This window comes from Microcaecilia unicolor, chromosome 6, assembly GCF_901765095.1.
Source record: "Microcaecilia unicolor chromosome 6, aMicUni1.1, whole genome shotgun sequence".
Classification (NCBI taxonomy): domain Eukaryota; kingdom Metazoa; phylum Chordata; class Amphibia; order Gymnophiona; family Siphonopidae; genus Microcaecilia; species Microcaecilia unicolor.
In genome coordinates this window covers 61,490,966-61,503,693 of record NC_044036.1, presented here as the reverse complement: position 1 = coordinate 61,503,693, position 12,728 = coordinate 61,490,966, and the positions used below count along the sequence as shown (strand labels likewise).

At 42.6% G+C, this 12,728-nt stretch overlaps 1 protein-coding gene across 1 annotated transcript in view; it reads right to left on the bottom strand.

The window, feature by feature from the left end:
* The window catches only part of RPF1 (ribosome production factor 1 homolog), a 35,626-nt gene extending 24,584 nt beyond the window's left edge, over positions 1 to 11,042 (bottom strand). The window contains exons 1-3 of the mRNA XM_030205785.1: positions 10,786 to 11,042; positions 7,240 to 7,296; positions 5,788 to 5,868 (exon numbers count right to left, since the gene is read on the bottom strand). Coding sequence (XP_030061645.1) covers positions 5,788 to 5,868; positions 7,240 to 7,296; positions 10,786 to 10,995 — 348 coding nt within the window. The 5' untranslated portion in view covers positions 10,996 to 11,042. The remainder of the gene's footprint in view (positions 1 to 5,787; positions 5,869 to 7,239; positions 7,297 to 10,785) is intronic.
* Between the last annotated feature and the right edge of the window lie 1,686 nt (positions 11,043 to 12,728).

Here is a 12,728-nt window from a genome sequence, read left to right as displayed (position 1 = left end):
TCCTCGATAAAACCTGTACCACCACACATAAATATCAACCATAATTAACAGTCTAACTATTTTCATCCCAACAACCTCCCTTCCAACCCACAACCTAATATAATCCATCACTTTCAGCCAACTGAACCTCCTCTGCATTACAGGCCTATAACTTATGAAATAAATTGGTCAAACAACAATTTTCAGATTTTTCAGAACAGAAAATATGAAAGCTCAAGTCTGAGCTCAGCAGGCAGCATTCTAAAATTGAGAGGCTGCTCCCTGTTGATGCTTAACCTCTAGCGATGCCCAAACACATTTCTTTAGAGCAATGAATCTGAACCCAGTCAGGTTTTCAAGATAGTCATATACATGCAAATCTCTCTCTCTCATGCATATTTACTATGGATAACCTGAAATCCTGACTGGCTGGGTTCAAATTCACTGTCTTAGAGAATGAAATAAGCAATCTACATTAGGACTGTGAATGAAGTAAACATCCAAGAATATACTTAGACTACACAAATTCTAAAATACCTGGGTCCAATCCCATGCAGAAATCTCAAGACCACTATCGAAAGGTTAAAAATGATCTGTACATTAACCAGAAGCCAATGAAATATAAGTAATTTGCTGCCCTTTCCCACCATGCACTCTTAGTTGCAGAACTTTAAAGTAACCAATGTACAGTGAACTTTCTTTGGAAGCCCCAGATAAAGAAGCTTAGGGGACTTTTACTAAGCGGCATAAAGCACAACTTTGGCTTACCGCTTGGCAATCCAGCCCTATGCGGGCATCGGCGGTAGTTCCACCCCCAGCACACGGCATTTGAACAGAAACATTGAAATATACTGGAGATAACGGACAGCCCTAAAGAACCCCACATTGTGGAGTCCATCCCTTTCACAGATTTTTTTTTTTTTTTTACATTTGTACCCCGCGCTTTCCCACTCATGGCAGGCTCAATGCGGCAGGCAATGGAGGGTTAAGTGACTTGCCCAGAGTCACAAGGAGCTGCCTGTGCCAGGAATCAAACTCAGTTCCTCAGTTCCCCAGGATCAAAGTCCACCACCCTAACCACTAGGCCACTCCTCCACTGTCACCTTTAAAACTAACCTGAACTAATCTTTTGGACAGAAAGGCTCCCAATCATTTCCTAACCTAGCTGAATTACCCAGCAACACTGCAATAACTATACCACCAAGAGATAATCCTTTATCCACATAAAATTAGATGTGATCCAAAAGAGCTACCAATGCAGATTCCATACTAAAGAATACTCTGAAACCAGAATGAATATGAGGATTTCTCAGGAAATTGACAAAATAGGAGGAAATGCCTTATTGTGGGTTGGGAATTGACAAAAGGAAACAGAGTAGGAGGAAATGGTCAACTTACTTAACAGCATGCAGTATATAGTGGTGTGCTCTACCGAGGGCCAGTGTTGACAACACTAAATCACAGAAATGGGCTCAGAAGGTGGCTGCAGTTAGGTTCTGACCCTTAAAACACACAAAAAAAATTCAAAAGTAGACTGCTCAAACTTGCTGTCGCATCAGGATTCTGCCTCTAAACAGTAGTGTGAGCTGAACTAGCAACTGCAGCCTTGTAAATCTCTTCTATAGAGGATGACAGATGGGTTGCAGACACAACCATGGCCCCGATAATACAGGGGTTTGACTTGCCCTTCCAAGGTGAAATCTGTTTGGGCACGTGACAACATACGTAATCTGATATATTCAAGTTTTTTCTGACAATACATTCCCAAGCTTACTCAAGCAAAAGGAAAACAAAAAGCTAGGACTTTCTACGATCTCCAGTCTTGCTTCTAGCAATCCAAAATGTGCAGAACTTCTTTACTGGCATTGCATTTGATCTTATCACACTTCCAATGTTTTTATGAAGTACGTTGTAATCCAACACATCCATAGATAAACAGAGTATGAAACAAAGAAAGAAACGGAAAAATGAAGACATCCACCATCCATGCCATCTACTATCCCTTCCTCTCTCTCTCAGAGATCCTATGTTCTTGTCCCAAGCTTCCACGAACTCAGATACAGTCTTCATCTCCACTACCTCTAATGGAAGGCCCTTCCATGAATTCACCACCCTTTCTGTGAAGTATTTCCTCAGGTTAATCCCAAGTCTGTTCCCTTTCACCTTCATCCTATGTCCCCATATTCCAGAGTTTCCTTTCAATTAAGGCTCACCTCCTGTGTATTTATGCACATTTCCCCTCTCCTGCCTTTCTTTCAATGTATATTGAGATCTTTAAGTCTATCCCCATAAACTTTATGATGAAGACCACCAACTATTTAGTTGATGACCTCTGGACCGACTCCATCCTGTTTATATTTTTTGAAGATGCAGTCTTCAGAATTGTACAGTATTCTAAATGAGGTCTCAAGAGTTCTTCACCCCCTAAACTGTAGTGCTCCCTCGGGTTTTTGCAGCCCAAATGCGCAACACCAACCTGTTGTGATGAAATGTAGTATAAAGTGGATGAGTTACTAGGGCCAGGAGCTCCTGGACTCTGCAAGCTGAGGTGACTGCCATAGAGAAAGTTAACCTTCTAGGTCAGGTAACTTTAGCTCGCTGCAACTTAGAGGCTTAAAGGGGCCTTTCATCAACTGCATTACAACCATACTGAGGTTTCAAAACACTGAAGACAGCTTGATGAGAGATGTGCACAAATCTTATAACCAAGGGTTGATTAAAAAAAAAAAAAAAAGGGTCTTACCTTGTACATAATGTTGGTTTGCACAAATAGTACTTAGGTGTACCACAAGTTCGCTTTCAGTCCGCACTTTGGAATATGCGGAAGGTATTCAAAATAGCAAGCCTCTTCAATACTAGATCATAGTAAAGAACTACTTCCCTGTCAACATCCAAGTCATGGAGCCAAGAGACTGGAATAAAGTAAATGTTTCTTGGTTTCTGTTATTGTTAGATACATCTGGTTTTCTGAAAGGACTGGAAAGCACATCTGTCTTGGGCAAATAGCTCTTAGGGAGCAAAAATCCACAAGAGGCGTATGTGTTAGGCTGTGAGAGTCTGCTAGGTACGGACGGGGAGAGGGATCTTGGGGTGATAGTATCTGAGGATCTGAAGGCGATGAAACAGTGCGACAAGGCGGTGGCCGTAGCTAGAAGGTTGCTAGGCTACAGAGGTGTGACCAGCAGAAGAAAAGAGGTGTTGATGCCCCGATACAAGTCGTTGGTGAGGCCCCACAGGGCCGGTCCTAGGGTTTCTGGCGCCCTCCTGCAGCCTATTAGTCAGCTCCCCTACCCATCCAGGGGCGGGATTATGGCTCCACCCCTACAGTAGTCACACCCCTTTTACTAGCCATGGCATCATTGAAAATATTACACCTGTCTTCCCTTCCCTCCTCGCCATCCATCCATGTCCAACAATTTTCTCCCTGCCCTCCCCCCCATCCACCCATGTCCAGCAACTCCCCTGCCCTCCATCCATCCATCCATCCATATCCAGCAATTCTCCTCTCTCTCCCCTGCCCTCCCCTCCATGTCCAGCAATTTCTCCTCTCTCCCTGGGCCCTGTCCTCCCATCCATGTCCATCTTTGTCCATCAATGCTCCTCTCTCCCCTTCCCTCCTCCATCCATCCATACCCAGCAATTCTCCTCCTTCCCCTCCATGTCCATCGATGTTCCTATCTCCCCTTCCCTCCTCCATCCATCCATATCCAGCAATTCTCCTCCCTCCCTTCCATGTCCAGCAATTTCTCCTCTCTCCCTGGGCCCTACCCTCCCATCCATGTCCATCGATCAATGCTCCTCTCTCCCCTGCCCTCCTGCTCCCATGTCCACCTGCCCGCCCTCTTCTCTGGTTTAAATATTGTGTTTAAATTTACCTCCGTCCAAAGTGCTGCTGCTGACGTCTCCCAGCCTTCCCTTCACTCGTTCGTTCCCTCAGAGTCCCGCCTTCTTCTGATGTCATTTCCTTGCAAGGGCGGGACATTGAGAGGGAACGAACGAGTGAAGGGAAAGCTTTCACTGACGCTGTGCAGCTGCTGCGACATCGGAGGTAAATTTAAATACAAGATTTAAATGCCCCAGGGCGGCGCTGGTACTGGAGCAGGAAACTGAAGGCAGGGCTATTGTCGGGGTCCGGGAGCAGAGGTAAGCGGCGAGGGTAAACATGGCATGGTGGCGCCCTCCAGCCATGCTTACCTCGCTTACTGGGTTGGACCGGCCCTGGTATTGTGTTCAGTTTTGGAGGCCGTATCTTGCTAAGGATGTAAAAAAAATTGAAGCGGTGCAAAGAAAAGCTACGAGGATGGTATGGGATTTGCGTTACAAGACGTATGAGGAGAGACTTGCTGATCTGAACATGTATACCCTGGAGGAAAGGAGAAACAGGGGTGACATGATACAGGCGTTCAAATATTTGAAAGGTATTAATCCGCAAACGAATCTTTTCCGGAGACAGGAAGGCGGTAGAACGAGAGGGCATGAAATGAGATTGAAGGGGGGCAGACAAGAAAAATATCAGGAAGTATTTTTTCATGGAGAGGGTGGTGGACGCTTGGAATGCCCTCCCGCGGGAGGTGGTGGAGATGAAAACAGTAACGGAATTCAAACATGTGTGGGATAAACATAAAGGAATCCTGTTCAGAAGGAAGGGATCCTCAGGAGCTTAGCCTAGAATGGGTGGCAGAGCCAGTGGTTGGGAGGCGGGGCTACTGCTGGGCAGACTTATACGGTCTGTGCCGGGGCTGGTGGGTGGGAGGCGGGGATAGTACTGGGCGGACTTATACGGTCTGTGCCCTGAATAAGACAGGTAATCAAGGTAAGGTACACACAAAAACTAGCACATGAGTTTATCTTGTTGGGCAGACTGGATGGACCGTGCAGGTCTTTTTCTGCCGTCATCTACTATGTTACTATGTATAGTTGCTTGGATGTTTTCTGAGTTTTACTAAGGTATTTGTGCATGACAATTGGTTAACTAGCTAATCAGTGCTGTTAACTGGATGTTAACAAGGAATTATGGGTGTACGTGCACAACTTGCTAAGCATATTCTGTAACGTGGTACACCTAAATTCTAAGTCACATATTTGAAAAGTGGGTGTGGCCATGGGTGGGGCATCAGCATTTCTAAAATCTATACGATATGTTATAAAATACATTTGACCTGCGCCTAATTTAGGCGTTGGGATTTATGGGAAGTAAAACATGGCCTAAATGGCCGCAACTACATTTGGTCACGTGGCGAGGCACTCAGCACTATTCTATATACTATGTGGAAATTTAAGCCTATTCTATAAAATGTAGGTGTATTTTTTTCCTTGTGGAATTTTCAGGCACCATATATAGAATCCATATACCGTGCGGAAATTTAAACCTACTGTATAAAATTCAGGCGTATTTTACAGAATACACCCAGGCGTATGTTTTTTTCTCATGGCATTTTCAGGTGCCATATATAGAATTTAGCCCTTTATATGTTACATGTATGCAAGTTATTGTAAATAACTTGCTACTGCGCTAGATTTAAACTATGTAGCATGCCACATTAGACACACATTTTTTCAAACTAAACTCTTTACTTTACTGCAGGTAGAATTCTTCCTGCTTTCAAGTCACAATCAAGCACAAGGTCTAAAGTCATGAGCTAACGACAATCCCTTCTTGGTTTTCTAGCTGAAAAAGAAAACCCATACAGTAGGGCGAGTTAATGCTTGCTCCCACCCCCACTAGGACCACAAAACTGTTTAGACCTAGGCCAAACCAGAAGGCTTAAACCTTTCAAAACAAAAACTGTATTTTTAGGACAAGATTACCTCTTCATCTGTGGGGTCTACTACTGTTTCATCATAAATTCGTTGGTTTTCAATTGTCTTCGGTACTGGTTTTGGTGGTGCCTAAGGGAAGAAAACTTATTTTTAATAAACCCTCTATCATGCTTTGCAATCACTTTGTAGCATTTAAAAATATATGTTAATAAAGCATAAAAACATCTCACAAAGCTAGATGACTAGATGTTAAAAGCTTTACATAACATTTCAAGCCAGCCTGGTGGATCCTTGGCACCGACAAGCAGAGACCTGGGGTGGATTCACAGCTCAAGTCTCACTATTTACTTTATGCTATATAGAATAACGCAAAATTGCAATCCATGTTAATTAAATGAAAAAGAAGAAAATAAAAATAAAAATGTTTCTACGGCACTATTGCATCTTCCACTGCAGAGGAAGAATTCACAGCCCCTGGTACGAAGAAGTTACTAATCAAACAATGGCAATCCCTAGTTGCCAAATTCAGGGTTTTAGAAGGAACCTTGGATCATGGCCCATGGCTGAGAACTGTTGCTCAGATGTAGGGGAAGACCAATTCGATTCAACTTAAAAATGTAATGCAATATAAAAATCACAGACGACAATAAAATAAAATAGTAAGTCAATAGGTCCAGACTCACGCAGTATACCACAAAAATAAGTTAAGTCTGTAGACCTAGACTGACACCGATCTGTGTTTCGGCTATTAAAGCCTTCTTCAGGAGTTTCAAGATCTAGCCACATAGGTGTCAAATTTGTGTGTTGGCAAAAAAATTTTTCAATGAATCTGCATATGTGAAAAATGCACACCGAGAGACAATACTATCAGCACTGCAAAGAACTGTCAGTAACAGAACAATGCTTTTACTCGTTGGGGAGTGTTTGCTCCTTTTTCCTATACTCTCAGAACTGTTGCAGGCACACTGGACTATTATAAATGGGAAGGAAAACAGAAAAAAATTCTCGAGATAGCTAAAAGATGCATGAGAAAACTACCAGGTCAGAACAAAGATTCCAAATGCAAATTGTGGGTTTACTTTTCGTATTAAAATGCCTTACACCCCTGTTGATCTCTGGCTTTAGAATTAAACTGGACAGCTAAAGGAGTTTTAAAGTTCCCATCTTCTATCATATTCCATGTTTAATTTATATCCAAGCTAAAATCAGAGTATATGAATTAATATTATTGGCACTATTACTGTATATAAAACTTTTTATGATAAAATTGTAACCTAGGTTTCCTTTCGGTGTTCATATGTTTCCTCTTAATTTTAGGCAGTATTTTTATTGTAAACCACTTATATTTTATAGGTGGCATATCAAATAAACTAACCCATAAACCCATGTATAAAGCCAGACCAATTGTTAAAAATATTCAGTGCATACCCCCTTCCTACCTTGTACATCAATACTAAGATAATAAATTAAAATCAAATTTATTTTGGTATGTCATTTTACCTTATCTCCAAGAGCCTCCCTTTCTTTTCTTCTTTTTTTCTTAATTGCTAACTTTTCCTAAAAAGCAAAAAAAACAAGGGTCATTAATTAAAAGAATAAAGAACATGCAGTGAAGTATACTGCCTGGCAGTTATTCTGTACGATGCATGAAGAGACAGAAAATCCTCAATACCAAGAAATGCAATTAAAGACTAATGGCCAAGTTTACTAAAGCTTAGAATGTGCTAACAAATGTTAATATGCACTAAGTGCCGTATGGATCACAGGAATAAAACAGGCTATGTAGAACTTACAACATGCTAATATTCATTAACATGCACTAAGCTGCAGTAAACGTGGCCCTAAGAAAATATGATAGAAAAATACAGAAATATTCTCAACTGTTTCGGGAAGAAAGCACTTTGGCACAAGTATTAATGTGAGCAGCAGAAGATTTGAGAGACTGAGATAACATATCTTGACTTAGAAAATGTCATGATATTGGCAAAATTACACTATTTGGAGATGCTCCCCTAAAACACAGAGGACATGAATATGGGTACTAGTGATAATGTTTACAGAGCAGAGTACTTTTTTCTGCTGAATAACATTTATACAAGTCTTTTCTCAACAGCATATCGGATGCACAAGATATATATTGCTCAGAAAGTCAATCTAACATCGCCTCCTGTGATTTATCAAGAGGATAAAAACATTAAAGGTGCTCATTTTCAAACCACCTAAGTAACTTTGTAAGTCTATGCGTTTTGAAAATGAGCCCCACATCATATACCCCCAGTAGCTTTCCGAGTGACTCCATGACCATATTTTTTTGAATCCACAACCCACCTTACCCCTAAAATGATATTCCTCAGCACTGAAAGCAACACCAGAATATCTGCAACTTCAGTTCTGTATTCTAAAATTTAGGATGAATGCATTCAAGAGACTGTCTAAAATGTGATTCATAAACTGAGCAGATGGGTTTAAAATAGAGCTGTACCGAGTAGCATATTTACTATTCAGTTGAATACAAATATGAATAATGGGCATTGAGCTTTAACATAAATAATAAAAGAAGCAACACGAAATCGGAGATCAAGAGTTTTATTTCAGTAGGATTTAGCACAGTAGAGCCCTGGGTTATTCGTATTCAAATTTAAATCACTCTTCAGCCGAACACGAATAATGTATTTTTGGGGCCAAATTGAATCAAATACAGATATTCAGTACAGCCCTAGTTTAAAAGAAGTTTGTCCAAATTCCTAATAAACAATCATTAACCAGCTATATACCTTGAAAAGCTACCTTTTACCCCCACCCCCGAGACAGAGTTGAAAGGAATGAATTTCTTTGGGCTCTGGCAGGTACTTCGCAGTGACCTAAACTGCTGTTGTCAGAGAATGTGATAGGCATGGCGGCCTTTTGGTCTGACCCAGATAAGTATATATTGGCCCTTAATTTAAGAGCCCTATTTGCAATTAATATATTTTATTTATTGCATTTGTATCCCTCATTTTACCACTTATTCGTAGGCTCAATGTGGCTTACATGGTTCCAGATTCCAGAGTAATCAGTTACAGAGTGCATAGTATAATTGGTTATAGATTAAATAGTCCAAATTAACAGTTTGTATGGGACTATCGAGATATTGTAGGGGATTTGAGACATTTGAGTGGAAAGACTAATTATGTTTTGTATAGACCGGTGGCTTATCATATGATTTTGTTCTGGCAGTGTAGTGGAATGTGGTAGGTGTGTGGGGCGGGATGAGTGGCCTAGTGGTTAGGGTGGTGGACTTTGGTCCTGGGGAACTGAGTTCGATTCCCGGCACAGGCAGCTCCTTGTGACTCTGGGCAAGTCACTTAACCCTCCATTGCCTGCCGCATTGAGCCTGCCATGAGTGGGAAAGCGCGGGGTACAAATGTAACAAAAATAAAATAAATAAAATGAGTGACAACAGTTTTGTACTGTTGTTGTCGATTTTCGTGATTATTTGGGTTGTGTGTTGGTAAACTGGACATTTAAGTTGTGGGGATGAACTTTCTGAAAAGGTGGGTCTTCAGCTTTTTTCAGATGTTTAGGTAATTGTCCATGAGTTTCAGGTCTTTTGGTAAAGCATTCCATAGATTGGTGCGTATAAAGGATATGGCCCTTACATCTGGGGAAGTGAAGGGTTAGGTACGATCTTGCTGATGTATACTGAATAAACACTGAAAACCAATTTTTCAAAAGTAAGGATTCACATATGTAAATCTGCAATATGTGTATACATCAAGGAGCGGGACCAAAAATAGACATGTGCATTCCCCTTCTGAAATATGGAATACATCTATGATCACCAAGATCAATATCAGGGTTTACAGTTGCTCCTGGATACATAGAGGTTTTGTAAATGTGCGTTAAGCACAGCTCTTGGAGCGCATGTCCAAACAAAGCCCTAAACTGTCAAACAAGCCAGACCCCCCCTACCCCCAAAGATGCAAGTGCCTAGTGGTCTGGTGGCTCCCCCAGACCCCCCCCCCCAAAGACTTCCAGACCTGGTGGCCCAGTGGACCCTGGACCCCCCCCCCCCCCCAGGACATAAGGGCTTGGTGGTCTGGTGGACCTCAGACCCCCCACCCCCTGAAAATAAATAAAACCATGGTGATCCAGTGAGGCCCCTGGCCATGTCCCCCCCACTATCCCATAGACTAGCCCTGGTGGCCTAGCGGTGGACGCCCCCAACCTCCTCCTACCCTGACGAAGGAGAAGGGATGAAATCCTAATTCCTCCTCCTGCTGGGTGCGCCATCAAAATGGCAGTGCCCTGCACATCCTGGGATGCACTGGGTGGGTCTTAACTACCAAATAAAGTTCCCAATCAAACACTGTATTGATATATTAAGAATCCAGCTGTATTTGTGATTACTTTTTGGCGTCTATTAGCGTCTTCATATTGAGCAGTGTTTCACTGCAATTTTATGCATTTTGCAGACATTGTGCACTGGTTTATAACAACTGACGCAAGCTGTTTTTCAGAAACACAGTGTCAGGTCTTTCCAAAAAAATCAGAGTTGATGCCATCTTGAAGGCTCCTTTGTTCTTTGCTACAATTAAGCATGACTGACTGCCAATAACCACATATTTAATAGTGTCCAGAAAATAATGCTTTCAAGTCTTCGGTATTCAGAGCAAAAATATGAGAAATAGAGAATGATCTTTTATTTTTACCCCTTCTTTTCCAGATGTGCCCCCGTCCTCCCTACACTGCTGGCTTAATGCTGAAGAACTCTAAGGATTCAGTCATACAAACTATAAAGTCATTACAAACCTCATTTCGTTTAGTCTACGTCACAAGATATGCCGCCTTTCAAGCGCAAATCAACAAAGTAGTTCAGTAAAACAATTTAATATAAAGGAGGAGAAGAATAGTATCAATATCACACCCTCCCCAGCTAAATGAAATTATTATATGATAAACAGTTGTGTATCATATTTATACAAGTTTCCACTCCCAATATAATAAGCAAAAGGACACTCAAGGCTGGGGATAAAGGAATGCCCCAATTGGTATCCAGCTCCTTACCTTCCGTCTCTCCTGCTTGAAGCGCAGGAACATGAATTGTCGGCGCTGCCTGTTTTTGATCTCCGAAATATTAAACGTGGGCGGAAAAAGAACCTCTCCATGCCCTTGCTGCTCCACAACCTCATTCTCCGAACCGGTACCATTAGAATCTACTACTTTTCGCTGCTTCTTCCCCTGCTCCTTTCTCAACCGCTCATCGTTGTCCGCCATGCCTGGAGCGTCAAACCAAAGAAGAGGCAAAAACACCCGGCACTAAAAATGACGTCACAGGCATTCCCTTCCGAGGTCATCATGGCTCGCGCATGCGCTCTCTCCTCTCTCTCTCTCAAAAGTTCCGGAACACTGCAGCCAGTGTTGCCAGAAGGGCGAGTCTCCTACCAAATTAGGCTAGTTTTGAAGGCCAGCGGAGGGAATTTTTTGACTACTTTCTTGCAGCCTATGTGGGGTTTTTTTTTCTCGAGGTGGGGTATTCACTGTTCTATCATTGCGTGTGCCAAGCTTCAGTAGTCTATTTGTGAATTCCAAGCCTCAATCTGCCGCTCCAATTACAATAGCTTCTCTCAGTATAATCCGAGCCTCATTCTGCTGCTCCATTCAGTGCCTTTCAAGTTCCTTCCAAGCCTCATTCTGGGCTGGCTGGTGACGGCGCTGCCACTAATTTATTCGCAGCGTTTTAAAGTGCTTTGAGGTCAAGGAGGTTTCATGACAGGAGACGACATGAGCCTATCTGGCCAGTGGGCGGAGCTTGCAGCCATATTGAGGAACGCAAAACATTCGCAGACGCTATTGAAAAGAGTCGAAAACTTGTGCGGTTTCTATTGTTTTATTAAACCTCCTTGGTTTTGCTTTCTTTATGTTAGGAGGGGATCGTGGGGGATGTAAGGGAAGTTGATTTCTTTGCTTATACTCCGCCCCTTTCTTTCCGAGCACTCTACCAAAACCCTCATCCACACCCTTGTCACCTCTCGTTTAGACTACTGCAATCTGCTTCTTGCTGGCCTCCCACTTAGTCACCTCTCCCCTCTCCAGTCGGTTCAAAACTCTGCTGCCCGTCTCATCTTCCGCCAGGGTCGCTTTACTCATACTACCCCTCTCCTCAAGACCCTTCACTGGCTCCCTATCCGTTTTCGCATCCTGTTCAAACTTCTTCTACTAACCTATAAATGTACTCACTCTGCTGGTCCCCAGTATCTCTCCACACTCGTCCTTCCCTACACCCCTTCCCGTGCACTCCGCTCCATGGATAAATCCTTCTTATCTATTCCCTTCTCCACTACTGCCAACTCCAGACTTCGCGCCTTCTGTCTCGCTGCACCCTATGCCTGGAATAAACTTCCTGAGCCCCTATGTCTTGCCCCATCCTTGGCCACCTTTAAATCTAGACTGAAAGCCCACCTCTTTAACATTGCTTTTGACTCATAACCACTTGTAACCACTTGCCTCCACCTACCCTCCTCTCTTCCTTCCCGTTCACATTAATTGATTTGATTTGCTTACTTTATTTATTTTTTGTCTTTTAGATTGTAAGCTCTTTGAGCAGGGACTGTCTTTCTTCTATGTTTGTGCAGCGCTGCGTATGCCTTGTAGCGCTATAGAAATGCTAAATAGTAGTAGTAGTATTGTCAATTAAAAATGTTCTGTTACATTTTTTTTTGTACCCCGCGCTTCCCCACTCATGGCAGGCGCAATGCGGCTTAGGTACTTATTTGTACCTGGGGCAATGGAGGGTTAAGTGACTTGAGTCACAAGGAGCTGCCTGTGTCTGCAGTGGGAATCGAACCCAGTTCCCCAGGACCAAAGTCCACCACTCGGCCACTCCTCCACTCCAGTGTTGATATTGTAGCATACTATGCCATACTTTGTATTATTATTTGAATATTTTTACTGTTGTAATTGTCTATTGCTTGTGTTCGATTTATTCTTACTATACACTGCCTTGAGTG